At 39.8% G+C, this 15913-nt stretch overlaps 1 protein-coding gene across 8 annotated transcripts in view; it reads left to right on the top strand.

Annotated features, from left to right (window-relative positions):
* PDLIM5 (PDZ and LIM domain 5) overlaps positions 1 to 15556 on the top strand; it is a 132026-nt gene extending 116470 nt beyond the window's left edge. For all 8 annotated transcript variants that reach the window (XM_075090817.1, XM_075090815.1, XM_075090813.1 and 5 more), the window contains 5 exons: positions 502 to 676; positions 6415 to 6595; positions 7603 to 7723; positions 11638 to 11753; positions 12387 to 15556. In XM_075090817.1, the coding sequence (XP_074946918.1) occupies positions 502 to 676; positions 6415 to 6595; positions 7603 to 7723; positions 11638 to 11753; positions 12387 to 12476 (683 nt within the window). In that variant the 3' untranslated portion in view covers positions 12477 to 15556. The remainder of the gene's footprint in view (positions 1 to 501; positions 677 to 6414; positions 6596 to 7602; positions 7724 to 11637; positions 11754 to 12386) is intronic.
* Positions 15557 to 15913: the final 357 nt, after the last annotated feature.

Below are 15913 nucleotides of genomic sequence, written 5' to 3'. Positions count from 1 at the left end.
GATTTAGAAATATGTTTTCCTTATACAGTACTGTATTTTAAGTTCCCGTACGTGTTGTATTGAATGCGTGCTCTTGTTCAATCTGTTAGTAATGACGTATGATCTATTGCACTCACTGTAAAATGTTTTGAGTAGGTAGGTCATATTCTCCTGTCTCTGTTCACATGCTGATATTCTTGGCTTCAGCTTTTGTAGCTAAAGCAAAATAATGCCTTCACAGGTTGTATATTCTTACGCCTAACTTCTTTAGTATGTTGAAATTTGTCCACTACTACTACAAGTTAGCCAAAACCATTCTGTGTTATTTCACAGACATTTCATAAAGTAGGTAGAACTTAGTTGGTGGGGGAGGAGGGGAAAATAAGTGCTTTTTAATTTCTTCCTTTAAGTAGGCACTGGACAAAGTTGTTAGGCGAATGTTGGCGGTTGCTTGTGTTTCAAAATAGTTTACTTGGTACTGAAAGGATGGTCTTCTAAATGCTTTTGGCACTCTTTCTGCAGCTCCTTCCCGTGGATGGACATCAAACAGTATTAAACCACCTGGAACAACTGACCCGAGTGAAAAATTTGCAACAACACCTCAGCTACATGAGCAAGACACGTTGGTTCAGAGGGCAGAGCATATTCCTGCAGGAAAGCGTACTCCCATGTGTGCACACTGTAATCAAGTCATTAGGTTTGTATCTATTCATCCTGCGGCCTCTCTGAGAGCCGGCCTCTGTTTTGCTTTTGTGGTTTTTGATTCCTGAGCCCCAAGTGTTTTAAGGCTCCATTTCAATAATGCAGAACACAGTTTTCATGCATGGTTTATCTAACAAAACAGAGAAGGTTAGCAAGTTGGAAACCACTGGGAAAGGATAGTCTTATGAAGACTAACTTGTCACAAATGTTGGTTTCTAACCCAGAGTTTCTAACTGAGAAGAAGAAAAATTGCAGGTTTCATCCATATAAGAAGAGCAAGGAATACAAGCTTAACAACTGCTAGGACTGGATTAATAATAATTTCCTGCAATATTAGATTTCAAGCTCTCTGGGCTCTCTGGCCTTTGGGTATTATGGGGGCTGGTGTTCTTGACTTGTATGACATGGGTATAGAAGATTAAGCAACGCAAAAAAGAGTTTGCCAAGTAAGATTAAGTTAAATAAATTCTGCTGGTCACCTAAGATAACCTATCATTAGCCAGAATTTTATATGGAGGAAGAATGGAATCTGGGTTGCATTGTTCATTCAGTGATTTCTGACAATTAGTCGTGATTGTCTTATGAAAGTAACTGTAATCACTTTTCATGTCAATGTGCAAATCATCCTCATTTTCATCTACCTTGCATTTTTTTTATTACCTGAAATAGTGATTTCCCAGGATTATTGGAGGAAATGCATTCTTCTAAAATGCTTCCTTGCTTGTTCAGTTATCTGTGTTGTTGAACTACAAGGGGAAAGTAATGCACTGTTATATTTCTTTTATTCATCTATGTCCTGTGTTTTCAGTGGACAAAATAGGAGAGCCTGCACTATTATTTCACCATGATTAAAGGAGACTTGTTTGGTTAGAAAAGCAAGTTCTGAAGAATGAGGTGCTCTGTGAGATGTAAAAGTTTAATTCAGAATAATAGAAAATCATACCTTTTACTTTGGCATTTTGCAGCCTCTTGAGCCCTCGCTGGGATTGTGCATCAGATGATGCAACTAACTCAAGTCACTTCATATCCAGGAATGAATTGATTCCAGCTTGCTTACGGCCATTACATTTCTGTTTTGTTAGTTCGCTACCAGTTCAGTTAGCATCAGGTTGATTTTAGAGGACCAACTGATCTGTCATGTTTTGGAAAATTTTTTCCTACTTCTATTGTATATGTGAAGGTAACAAAAATATATGATCTGAATCCCTCTGAAGCAACAAAAAAAACTTATACAAATTCCCAACATAGGTGTACATATTTTCTAATCCAGATTTTTTTTGCTTCATGGCAAAATGGAAGATTAATATCAAAAAGGTCTACACTTTGGATAAGGTTCATCTGGTTCATCGAACAGTTTGGCCCGTGTAATCACCAGGTCCGTCCTTAGTATTCTGACTTTTTTGTTCCCTGGGCAGTGGACAGCTTTCGATTTGTGTCTGGTAAATAATGTGCAAGCAACCGTGCACCTTCCTTTTTGTTATCATCATTTCAGTTTTAAAATTAATAAAATGTAGCAAATCCACTACCTTTCATGCAAGAAATTTCAGGGCCCTTTAAGGCACCTGTGGTTTAGCAGGATTCACTGATCCTGTGCCATCGGGTCTCACAGCGCAGTCTGTAGATTGCTCCTGAGCAGCCAGTCTCTCCCTTCAGCCCTTAAATCAGTTGCTGCTTCTCCCTGTTTTGATCACAATTAAAAACGAGATCAGCTGCTGCCCTGTAGGTAGGGGAAGGTATTGGTCCATAGAGCAACATTTGCTCCTTAGTGGCTGCAGGTGGAGAAACTGTGGAGCTCTACTTGGCAGTACTTAGGCCATTATCACCTACTGTAAGTGACACCTTTTCATGAATAGTAACTGATACCCACCTCTAACTTCTTTGTAATTTGGTGGTGGTATTTAAATCCTTATATTTCTTCATATGTTAAATGCCACCTCAATTATTTAAAGGAAGCATTGTTTCATTTGAGGATGAGTTGATGTTCATTAATCAATGCCAAATATGCCTCATGTTCATAGCATACAGTAGATTGGAAAGATTGCAATGGCATTTTGAATTCAAGCTTTAGCATAATTATAGTTCATGCCCTTAGTGGTAGCGTTACCTATGAAAAAGTAGGAGGACGATCAAGTGACATTGCATTGTACATCTGTTTTGAAGCCAAAATGCGTTGTGGAGTTGATTACTTTACAGTCAAGCATAGAATAACCATGGCTGGTTGAGCCAAAACCATTTCTTAGAGACATCTTATAACTTTTTAATATATCTTTAATTATTGATACAGTGATTGTCTGAAGGTCCCAGTTTTTATCAAAGCTTCATTAAGTAAGCTTTTCTTTCCATGTCTGAAAGAATCAAAGTTGGAAGCAAATTAAATTTCCCATGATCCACTTGCTGTGATGGTCTGACAAACTTCTGACACTTTCTGATGAAGACTTCCGGTTCCTGGGCCATCTCACTGGGTGCCATAGTGTAGAATTGGCTCTCTCTTTGAAGTCCACATGTGTTTTCCCTGGATCTCCATTCAGAATGTCCGCTTGTGAAGGATGATTTGGTTTTGTCACCTTTTGATACAGCTTAATTATTCTAAAGGCATAAGGGAGAAAGTACAAACAGTGCTTCCCTTCTGCATCTCCTACACAGAAATTATATATTATGGCATTTTCAATGTATGTTTGACCGTATGTATGACTGAATGTATGGTTGACTGTAAAGTGATTAGCCTACTTAGCAGATGGGGAAGTCCTTTTGATCTCTCTAGCACCAAATTTCAGTTCTGGCTTTCTATCATAATAAAAACCACGTGAGAAGCTAGATTATTGGCATACTAATACATCATGACCGGACTGATGAAGTTATAGTTAGTTACAAGTGTAAAGATAGTGAAATTACGCTTATATGCCCTGTACATTATTTACTTCTCCTTCCAGTTTGCCCCAAATCATTGCTACATGCAGGGCCCAGATATTTTAGGTGGCTGCCTGGTGATCCTTTGGGGCATAAGATTCTGTAAATACTCTTGTAAATACATCAGAATCTCTTTTTAAAAAAATTACAACTATTTGCCTCCATCTGAGTTTGCTTCACGTGGTCTAGATGGTGATGTCATAAATTTGTTCAGAAATGCTTAGGAGGTCAAAGTAGCCTGGGATAGAGGTGCGTTCACAGCCAACTGTTGCCAGTTGGGTCATCCAGTATCTTTGGATGAAAGGAACATGGTTTTTTAGCACCATCTTTAAAAATATGTTCTAGTTGACAGAGGCATGTGGGATTTTTTTAAATTGTTTTCTGTTTTTAAATGTGGAAGGAAGGATGAAGCCATCTGCAGCCATCTTCCTAGCATTTCATGCCCTGGCCACTTCCCATCAGGTTGCATGAATGTGGGCATGCAGCCCCCTTACTCAAATTGAAGCTTTACATTCCTTTTCAAAGGAATACAGCAAATAAATACCTTTCTTTACTGGAAGTTATCATTTTGATCACAAAAATATGCAGAGACTAGGAACACCTCCAAGTTCTGAATACCATGTTTTAGTGCATTTTGCGTGGCAGGTGCTTGTTTTTTTTTCTTTCTTCCACGTGCTTTAGGGCAGCTTTAAAGTCGCTGGTGTCATGAAGCTGCAGCATCAGCTTGGCATGTTTAAACTACAGCCTGATTAAAAGTAAAATTGTATTTAGAAAGCGTTCTTCTGGACACGTGTGTGCAGGGAGCCAGCCTGCTAATGGAACACCTCGGAGACATTGTGCAGCACACAGCCACAGCTGTCTGGGGACTTTGGGAAAGAAACTCCTTAGATGCACTCTCAGGCTGTTCCCCATCCGTCTGGGTTCCTGCATGGTGTCCTGAATGGCTAACCTCAACATGTCAGAGCTGTAAACTCCAGAGAGCTAAATGCAGCAGATGTTGTAAAAATTCCTTCCCCTCCCGTCACTAGTGTACTTTCTTTCCATTGCAGAGCTAACTGAGCCTATCGTTTCGGTGCAGATGGCCAGAAACTCAATCCTACCTGGAGCCGGGAGAGCCTCTTCGGTGTCAGCCCCGTGTTAATGAATCTGTTAAATTAGCCTGTGCTGACACGGCGCACTGAGAGCACTTTGTTGTACATAAGGGCTTGTATTGTTTGATCAGTACATAACTGAAAGGGCATTGATGTAAAAAGGTGCTTGTAGGGCGGCGGGAGTGTATCGGGTTAGGTCAGTGTTTGCACTACTCAGGCATCCGCTGGGAGCGGGGGGCCAGAGAGCTGCGCTCGACCCCGGCTCCCTCCTTAAAGGGCTACAGTCTGCTCTTCAGGAACCCTTTTTCACTGCTTTCTCTCTGATAGTCAGAGGCAAATAGAAGAAACTGCAGATTAAATATATTCATCATCTTAGAAGGTGTGTGAGTTGTCCTAAATCTGTATAAGTCCCTTATTTTTGACTTCTTATCCTGATGAAAATATGTAGCATCTCCAGAGAAAGTGTAGAAAAGAAATGAAAATAATTACCCCTTACTCTCAGTGAAGTTGCCCTCTCTCCTCTGCCTGCTTATGTTCACATCTTACAGTCAGTATAACCCTGGAAACAAATTCTAAGGTTGGTTTTTTTTTCTTCTCTATTGCTGCTGTTTTGTTCATATGAGAATCTTATACAAAAATGTTCTTGGAGCTTACTTGATTTTAAAAAAAATGCTTAGCAACAGGGTGGTGATATTACTACCTTACACTTTTTTTGCAGTGAAGTGCTAGATCAGAAAAAGTGATGCATTACTAAAAGAATGACGTCTCTATTGGTATTGCAAAAATGGGAAATCTGATGAGGGAGATGAATTTGAACCGCAGAGTTCACCTGAAACCTAAATTCTGGAAGGTATAGTGTTAGTGGGAACTAGGACGTACTTCATTAAAGTAAATAAGTTCATTAAAGATATTGGCATGCTGAATATGTTTTCAGATGAATACAGATAGAATGACACATGCCTGAGATTCACATGTCACAAACTGAGAAGTTTTTGTTGACTTGGAAGTGGACAGTTTCATCTTGTCTACCAACCTTGTTGCATTAGCCAGGCAAATGCTATAAAAGCATCATTATTTTGTGTTTGCAAATAGTTAGAGGAGGCTCTGTATTTAGAGAAAATGGTTGTATTTTAACTAACTTCAGGGGGGACGGGGGGCACAGAGGGACAGGACAGACCCAGCAACTCGTATGGGTTACCGGTAACAAATTTCTTGGATAAAGACAGTGATTGAATGTTTGTCTCGCAAGAAACTGTTATCGGCTGTGTTAACTGTGTTATCGGCTGTTAATGGAGTCAAGTCTACTTGAACATTTGTGGCCTTGATACCAACACCCACTAAAAAGAGAGCTGATTGTATCACTAAGTGAAGTGTCTCTTTGCAATAGATGGAAATGGTTGGGAACATAGGCACCATCCTCCTTCTTTTCACTAGTAGCCACTTCAGCGCTGTATTTAATGTAGTTCTAAAATAAGATTTCTGAAATGCAGTGAAGCAAAGAGAATTAGTATTTATTGTGGTCAGGTGTTTCTGGGAGATAGTTCAATGGGAGTAGATCTAGTCAACGCTTGATGCTTTCTTACTTAGAGCCCGTAGGAGGAAAGAGGGATGGAGCAGTATGAGTTTGTGAGCAGCGCAATAATGGCACAGAGGTATTGTGTATCAAGCCTATTAACAGCTTTTGCAGGAGCCGACCCAGGGGCGTTTGCTGACAAAATCTCTTCTTTCTAACCAGAGGACCCTTCTTGGTGGCTTTGGGGAAGTCGTGGCATCCAGAGGAATTTAATTGTGCTCATTGCAAAACCTCCATGGCTTACATTGGATTTGTGGAAGAGAAAGGGGCATTGTATTGCGAGGTCTGCTATGAGAAATTCTTCGCCCCTGAGTGTTCGAAGTGCCAAAGGAAGATCCTTGGAGTAAGTGACCAGCAAGTGGCCTGTTTTTCAGTGGGAACAATAACCACAGTGTTCAGTGTGTTCTCTGTAACGAAATTCCCTTTTATCTGGCCCAGTCTGCATTCCTCCAAACGTACTTTGACATACCTTTTCAGCTGCCATCACATAATACAGAATATGGTTTTGGCTCCTCTAATGTTGAGCCTTTTCAGTCTTTTTGGGAAAAGGTGCTGTGGGCTCCTTGGCTTTTCCAAGTTCAGGTCCTGTTTTCATGAAGCTGTTCTGTAGCTGCTGTGATTACTAACTTTTCTTGAGCAAAATGCTTTTAACTGGCAGCTTTTTACAAAATTGGAGGGAGGTGAGGGGAAGAAAAATAAGTAATCCTCCTTAACTAAGCTGAATGCTGGGGAACGTGCTGGTTGACTAGATGTGAAGTGTTGAAATGCTCCCAGTGGTAATGTAGATAGAAAGAGGCATTATCCTACTCTGCACTAATACTGCTAATTTGAGCCCGCCAGCTGATCGTCCGCCGGTTTACTGCAGACAGCAGTGTGTCTGGGCGCTTGTGTAACTGGGTCACGCAGGGCTCTGGCAGTGCAAATCTCAAGTCGTATTTGGCACTACAGTGTCTTCCAAAACAGCACAGAGCAGTCCTGGTTTTCGATGTGATGTCTTCTGATTAACTGTTCACAGACTTGAGACCTCGGAGGTGCTGCTTTTCTTATTTTAGGGGACCATTGTGGCTGAGATCCTAACTAAAATGGAAGAGGTGAATAAATGAATTAAATCTGTCCAACTCTACATTGAGCCTTCCAAAAAATGAAAGGTTGCTTATGACAAATAAGGAAATATACCATAAAGAAAGCACCTCATTAAGTTTAACATCAGTAGAAAATGCATGTACAACCCATTTTCAAAATAGCAGTAGGAAACAAAGTACTCTTGTAACGAATCAAGTGGCATATTCACCACAATCTAGTGATCACATCAAAATAATGTGTTAATAACAATTTTTCTAATCCCCACAGGAAGTAATAAATGCTTTGAAACAAACCTGGCACGTTTCTTGCTTCGTGTGTGTGGCCTGTCATAACCCCATCCGCAATAATGTCTTCCACTTAGAAGATGGCGATCCCTACTGTGAGACGGGTAAGAAGCAATGAAACCAAATTTAATGCAGCTGTGCGGGGAAGCAGAGCTTAATAAGGCTGGAAAAAATAATAATTTCTTTTTCTCAAGCTTCCCCTCAGAAGTGGTGTCCCAGCAAGTTCACGTAACTTTGGTATGCCAATTCAAAGCAGCATCAAATGCTATAGGCACTTTGAGTTTGCAGCAGGAGTAGTTGGTGAGGATTTCTTCATCGATTTCAGCAGAAGCAGGCTTCTTGTCACTGTTTTTACATGTTGTTCCTGTTAAGCCCTCAGCTGTATGTGTAAGTGATACAGCAACATGTTAATTTTAGGGTGTCTTTCTGGTTGGCTTTAAAATAATCTGGAGTTTATGTCAATCTGCTTATTTACTAAACAAGCAAATGCCAGTGGAGTAATGCGTTTTACTCTGAATAACCTCAGTTCCACCCAGGGAGGGATGTCCGAGAGTAAGCAGTCTGCTGAGGAGGTTTTTTGCAGGATCAGGGCTAACACCTGTTGAACATAAGCTTGGGATAAAAAAACAGGCTGTCAGGGGAAAAATACAGCGATATGATTATAGCACTTGAAAGCCTGATGAGTAATATTACTTAGAAGTTCAGAGGGATTCTGGTTTGGTTTCTAGCACTTCCAGCTAATCATATATTTTGTTTTAATATGAACAGTTTTTATTTATGTTAGTTTCCTAGTTTGCTTAAAACTGTCCATGTACTCTTCTGGGCTAGAAAAGAAAAAGATAGTATTTGTAAAACAATTCCCACAAAATGGAAAAGAAACAAAATTGTATCAAAATTGTCTGTTTTCACACCGCATTCTGTTTATATCCATGTTAGAACCAACAGTTGGACTTTTTCTGTGTTCTTCCTTCTACTGTGAGGAACGTTATAGTTTAATTAGAGGTGGAAGTGGATTAACCAGGAAGCGATTTAACATGAAATCCTAGTGACCAGTTTGGAGTTAAGATTTCCTTCTGGATAGACCCCATGGTTGTTCACAGCGGGTGCCATGGAGAGTGCTAGGTACTGGAAGGATGAGGAAAGCAGGCAAAATTTATCCAAAATTTCTATCTCAGAGCGGCTTAATGAGGTGTTGGCAGATATGAAAGGACACAGTAGGTTATTGCTAACTCCGTGACACAAGTAGGGCAACATGTTGCTCCTATTGAATTTGTGGAGCAGCAGAGGAAATGGATATATGAACGGCATCCTCCAGTGTGACAGCACGGTGAAATTTCATCATGAAGCAACCTGAAGCCCCTGATCTTGGAGCCATTTGAGAATTCAAAAATAGTACTGGAGGAATCAATAACACCCCTTTGGGTGGAAAGCTCATGACCGGGTTTGTTCTGCTAATACTGAATTCTTGTTCCTGCCACCAAACGACCCATATGTTGTGCAGTGCATTGATTTGTGCTACCGTTACGACGCCCGTGCACAAACGCCCGCTTTTCTGTACTGTGAGCGGGAAACACTGGGATAAAATGTCAAGAATATTATTCTTCTCACAAAATCTATTTCTGAGATAACTTGTGCTAGCAACTTTCTAATGTAGACACATTCTGTGAGGTGTTACTGGCAGTGATACATTGTAATGGCTCTGGATCTCTAACTGGATGTTGATTTGAGATATATTCATTCCTCAAAGACTTTCAGTCCAGCTGGAGTTAAGAGTCTATGACTAATTTTAAAAAAAAAAGGAGTAAATGTCATTGCCAGCTTTCCTTCTTCCTACTGCAGAGAAGGGTTCTAATTTTAAATCTGTACTTGAAATTATAACAGCATCGGCTATTAGTATTAAGGGGGTTTAATCTGCAAAATGTTCTGTTCTGGGTTTGGATGTCGATGCTAAAATTATTAAAAATGCAGATATCTACAACTGAACTTTTTTAAGTGCGGAGTTAGTAACTGCATTTTGAAAATGCTGTGTGCAGGAAGCGTTGATATGTGACTGTATGAGAAGTGTGCCTTTGAAGACTTCTGTGGTATCACAACTCAAGCATGCAAAAGCAAAAGAAAGCTGATGCCCTTCATTCTGCCGTATCTATTGCCCTTTCTTCAGAAGAAAAGCCAATAACCTTATCAACAGAAACTGCAGGCTAACTTACAAAAGGCTTTAACTACTGGTACCAGGAAAATACCAGTATGAAGGAGAACGCAGAGAGCTGAAAGAGTATGGTCATGAGACGGTGCCCTTTACGGGTTTTGGACAGAGATGTTCTACCATTTGACTTTATTGTCTGTCTTCTGCTTAAACACTTGCAAATTCATGCCAGCAGCGTGCGTTAATTAAGGCAATCAAGTGAAGCTGTTTCTCGCCACTGGCAGCCATCAAGGCCTTTGCTTTTCCAGAGCACTTGTGTTCCCCATCCCGCTGAGATGCCTCCTATGATGATGCTTTTTGAGGTCATCATAAAAAACACCGTCTTACTAAAACAAAACAGGACTCTTCCCTTGGGCTTGACACATGTGATAAGCCATTGCTGGCTCTGCTGCAGTAAGCACTAGAGCTTCAGCAGATCTGTAGAGAAACAAAATCTCCTTGTGCCCTGCTTGCCACTCCATATAAGGCTCCTTGAAAACAACCCCTGACATCTAATTTTCTTGTCAGAGCCAGAGTGATACTATTAAGGATGGAGTCCAAAGATCTTAATTATGGTTGTCACTCTATAGTTCATCTTATGAAGACATAATTTTGCATGACATTGTGTTTGGTGTGGCAGCACACTGATCCCAAATTCCCTTGTGTTATAGCACTAATGCTGTTGTCTTCTGTGAAGCAAAAAAACATTTCCTTCTTAGAATGAGGTGTTTGAGAGTTGAAATAAATTGAAAAGACCAGACCACTTGGGGTGAAATTTGGGTCTGCACAGATGGGCAGTAGAGGGCTGTGATGACTTGTAGCCCCTGAGATGGCTCTACACACAGAGAGGCGAGTTTCACCCACCGAGACAGTGGGGATATGGGCGGGTGTCAGTGCCTCCCACCCAACTATACACATGTATTTTATCCTGTTAATCTGCCCTGCTCTTTCTTTTTCAAGCTCTGCAGTCGGTGGGGAATACAAACTGTTCGGTGCCTTGGTTTTGGTCCCTGCTCTCTGAAATTACTGGAGGAGCTTTTCTCTGCTGACTTCAGGGGAGCCTCCAGAGGCACCAAGTCAATCCAGTGCCTAAAAACAAATGGTGCAAATACCCTTCAGTGATTCCAGTCACGATAACCATCCTGACACCTTACTGATACTTTTTGTTAAATGCAATTAATATATAGCCTAAAGCCTCAGGTTTGTTTTCAGTTTGGTTTTCTACGTTTTTTTTGTTGGGTTTGGTTTTGTTTCGTTTTTTGCTTGCTTGTTTCTTTGTTTTTTAAAAAGCCATGTAATAAAATCCAGTGACTAGAAAACTATTCTGACCTGACCCAAATTGCTAGACTCTCTTTAGGATAAAAGCCTAATGATTGCATGATTTTGTGTAGTGCAGTCTGGGGCAAATATTGTGCCAGAACGTAGGCAGGAGTTTGTTACTCGCTGAGGAGGTCTGTCGTGTGAACAGCCAGGGTGTGCTTTCAAGGCAGAGCTGGAGAGAAGGTAAGGAGCACGTATGGCCCACATGGGCGCTCTGCAAGGATTGCGTTTCCCCCCTCCCGCCCCGAGCGCACTATTGATCTCAAGGAAATGAAACACCAGGAAGATGGAAGCATTGCTTACTTGAAAGGGTAAGGAAGGGGATGAGAACTGAAGTAGTGAGGAAAGGAGGGCATCCCGGTCTTTTGAGCTAGGAGCTCTTTATCCAGTGTAGCCAGTATTATAAGACTTGACAAATGCAAACCCACTGCCGTTGAAAGAAAAACACAAAGGTTTCAAAGGGTCAGTCTTTTCTGCATATGCTTCATCTTTAAATCTATTTGTATTTGTTTGCAGATTACTATGCCCTCTTTGGTACTATGTGCCATGGCTGTGAATTCCCCATTGAAGCTGGAGACAGGTTTCTTGAAGCTCTGGGCCACACTTGGCATGATACTTGCTTTGTATGCTCAGTAAGTAAAGCTAGTGTACATTTTAAACAAACCCGTGGCAGCAGTGCTTGTGCTAACCTGACCGATATGGGAGTTAACAGCTATAATCTCTTTGAATCCTCTGAGCCCTAACAAAAAGCACTTTCCCAGTTATTTGGAAGGTGTGTTGCTATTGTGAGCCTTTGGCACCAGTCCAGAGGAGTTGGCTTGGATTGCAGCCATGTGTCCTAACATTTAACCCTTGACGTTTATTTCCTCAGAGCAAGCATTGAAGGCCATGCAGGAACGGGCTGTGTTTCTAAAGTAGCAAGAGTGCTCTTGCCATAAAGATACTGTAGCCAAAGTATCACCTGCTATTATTGGATGACAACAACAACAAAAAACCCCCAAACCCAATCCTAATGATTGGATTTTTTTTTTTTTTTAAAAATGCTGAATCTAACTCTTCTCCCAGTTAAGAACCTTTTGACTTAAAGGAAGGTTATGATTATGTTAACCATTAGTATTATACCAAAAAAAAATATCCCTAAGAAAAGGGGTATACTTTGAATATATTCGTTCATAGAACAATGCCATGATTTGGCATTCTGAATAATATACGGTGTAATTCATCCATCTGAATTGGGTGATCTTTTCTTTGTTATCCCATTACAGGTATGTAGTGACAGTCTGGAGGGTCAGACTTTCTTCTCCAAGAAGGACAAGCCACTGTGCAAGAAACACGCTCACTCTATCAACATCTGATGCTTGGAGCTCATCTTGTGTAACAAATGTACTGAGCAGAAAGAAAGGTTAAAATGTCCGTGTTCAATAATTGGATAAAATTATTTAGATATGATTTTCTAGAGCGGAAATGTGGAAACTTGCGAGGGGGTTGTACGCTAATTTTTAGAGCCTTTATCAGTTAGGGTTTTGCTTCATAAAAAGAGAGGAATTGGGAATCGCACCCAAGCCAAACAATTAGAGTGCCTTTACCTCTACACTTGGCACATTACTGTATTGGTTGCCTGATTTTATGACCACATTTATATCTGCTTCATTATAAGAAGTGAAACATCTATAAAACTAAATACCTGATATTAGAAGTCTTGATTTTGCTGCTATTCAACAAATAAAAGGAGATTGGCTTCAGTGATCCAGATTGCTTTATTGTGCTCATGTATTTTAAAGTGTGTCTAGAAGTATTGCAGCTGAAATCCATTAAAAGGAGCTCAAAGCAAAGATCACATGGAATATATAGGTCAGCAACTGGTATTTTTACCTGATACTCATGTACGTGAAGCCTCCTGCTCGACTGCGTGTACCCGTGCCTTTGCAGTTGAATCTCTGATGGGTCTGCAAAGGACAGAGGTTTTTACAAAGCAGTTAAGTGGGGCAGTGGCTTTGCTGGTGAACAAGAATAGTTTAGAAGATACCACTTAGAACCAAACGTACATCGGATACTCCTCCTTAATTCATGTACTATCAAAACACTAGCGAAAAAACCTGCTAGTGAGGGTGTATTTGACAAGATGGAAATGTCAGATCTGATCTTAAAAATAGAGGAGCAGAGAGTTAACACTCTTATGTTTGCAGTTCAGGTTTTAGATAGTTTTAAGTGCCTTAGAAAGGGGAAATTGCACTGAATCTGCAGGTAACAGTGTTTTATATCCAGAATGCGAGACTCTGGTGCTGAATGAGGGGAGACTGCTGAAGTGCAACTGAGGACATTTGTTTTTCTCTCAGTACATTCTTTACCACGTAGCTCATGAATATGTATGTTGGTGGTGTGCCAAGTAGTGTACCGAAAACTTATTTTCTTGCTCAGCTGTTATGATTTTTATTAGTTTAGGTTTTATTTTTCTCTTTTCCTCCAGATGTAGGGAATATATTTTTGAATAATATAGTACTGAGTTAGGCAGCTCAGTGTCTCTCAGTTCTTGCAAGGGAGCAGAGAGACAATGCTGTCATCATGCATTTACTGCAAGCCAGGAGACGTAGCCAATTCTGTGGCTTGACGTGAATTTTGCCTCCATACAGAGACTCAGCACAAGACTTGTGTACCAGTTAAGTCTCACTTAACTTCAAATTAGAGCTTAAGTGGTATGGAGCAATTGTAGGCAGATAGGGAAGAGGTTGTGACCCTCTGCACAGGGTGGATTTGGCTCCAGCAGAGTTGCACAACAGAGAAGGGGCCCTCTCGGGGCTAGATCAGATTCCTGAAGGAAACTGAATTTCCATGCTGTTTAATTCAACTGGGATGACAGAGCTAAATTGTTAGTCTTTAGTGCTCTTCCCAGTAGACCTTGAAAGTAGCCATTTACTGGTTTTGTTGTTGTGGGGTTTTTTTGTTTGTTGGGTTTGTTGTTTTTTTTTTAATCAATAGAGAAGACAGGTTTATCCATAGAACCATGGGGAAAATCGCAAAAAATTGCCATTGTTCAGTAAAGCAATTGTTACAAGGAATGTCAGCAAAAGAGGGGGGAAAAAACCCGAAATTGCTGTACTGAAATATGAAAAGATATTTGGCTTTCTTATTAATTCAGTGAGACAGGTTCACATGGTGGGGCTGTTTCAGTTTATTTCCTGAAGTTTTTTTCTTCAATACTGCCACGTTTCTTTTTCTAACTTCTGGTGGTACGGAAGAAATGGCATAAAGCTGTTTAAAATGTTTACAGTCTTGTAGATGTACCCTTTTGTGAGTTTGGCTGAAAATCAGAAGGGTAGAAGCAGACTGGACAAGACACAGTAATATATGAGCCAGGTTGCTTTTGAAACCGGGTGGAATGTGGAGAAATGAGACCTAGGGACTAGGTTTCAGTGGAGCTATATTGCACATGCATGAGGAAAGAGGATGGGAATGTACAGGATAAGGTGTTTAGTAATTTCTGCAATTCAAACCTTGCTATTTTAAAGTAGGATAGAAACTTTCCAGTTTATCATTGTCCTTAAAATCAAATTCAGTTTTGTTTAATTTCATAATTTTAGTTGGAGTTGTATTTCTTAATCCGTACACTCTAGGGTTTGAAATTTTGCAGTTGTTAATGAATTTGAGGACAAAAGCCTGAAAGACTCCAGTAGTACTGCTTCATTTAGCTGCTTTGCCTTTTAATTTCTGCTTTTATCTATTTGTTTAAAATTTAAAAAGAAGCATAGAGTCACTGATATATAATGAATATTTAATGGCTCTACCAAATTATATAAATCAACTAAAAGGAACATAATTTTTATCATTATTTTAATAAGTGAGATTTTAGTAGAGCACTTTATAATAATACCATATATCTCACTGAATATTTATTACCTTTTTTTAGGACTATTTCATACTGTTCTCTTTGCATTTCATTTTATTTGTAAGCCTGCATATTTACCTCTGGAATCTTTCGGTGTGTGAGTGTGTGTATGTGTATGTACTTCTCTATACGTGCACACATGCATGTACATTGAGAGACATATGTATATATGCATATTTGACTGCAGACTTGACATAGCAAAAATCAGCACCGTTCCATCATCATTTGGGGGTTTCATGAGATTCCCAACTATTTTTCATACAACACATGTATAGCATTCATGTTTTGAGGGAATGTTAGAAAGTCAGGAGGGACATGGTAGTCACCTAACTACTGTAGTTTTTTGCATGCATTTTCAGTCAGTAATTATTTTTCTTCCGTAACTACCTGTAAGATAGTCAGGTTTAACTTTGTTTGAAGGTAGAAGGCCTTTACAAATGAATAATTGAATCATGTTGACAGTTTCAGTACATTGTAACTAAATAATTCAGAATTATCTGTAAATATAAATGCTTAATATAACTATGCAATAAAATTAAAAGCAAAAGTTGAGTTGTGGTTCAGTATGTGTTGGTCTGTTTGGCTGTGTACCTGTTTCTTCACAGAGCTACTCACATCATCTAGTCACATGAGTGGCTTTGTAAACAAGAGTAAGAAAGGAAACTACATCAATTCACAGATTATTTGTTCAGATTTCCTTTTTTAAAATTGTTTTATGTTAAACAACCAGCTGTTAAGTCCTGGTGATTTCCTTGCTTGTGTTTAATAGTCTTTGGCATCAAATTTTGGCTGTTCACATTTGCAAATGTAATTATAATTAAAACCCAAAATAAATAAACCCAACACGAAACCGCAAACGCTCTGTCTGTCCTCAGTTGTTTTGTGGTTGTTGGATGTTTTCTTTTTCTG

This window comes from Phalacrocorax aristotelis, chromosome 4, assembly GCF_949628215.1.
Source record: "Phalacrocorax aristotelis chromosome 4, bGulAri2.1, whole genome shotgun sequence".
NCBI classification, from domain to species: Eukaryota; Metazoa; Chordata; class Aves; order Suliformes; family Phalacrocoracidae; genus Phalacrocorax; species Phalacrocorax aristotelis.
Note: the sequence above shows the minus strand (reverse complement) of the source record. Positions and strands in the feature narration are given on the sequence as shown.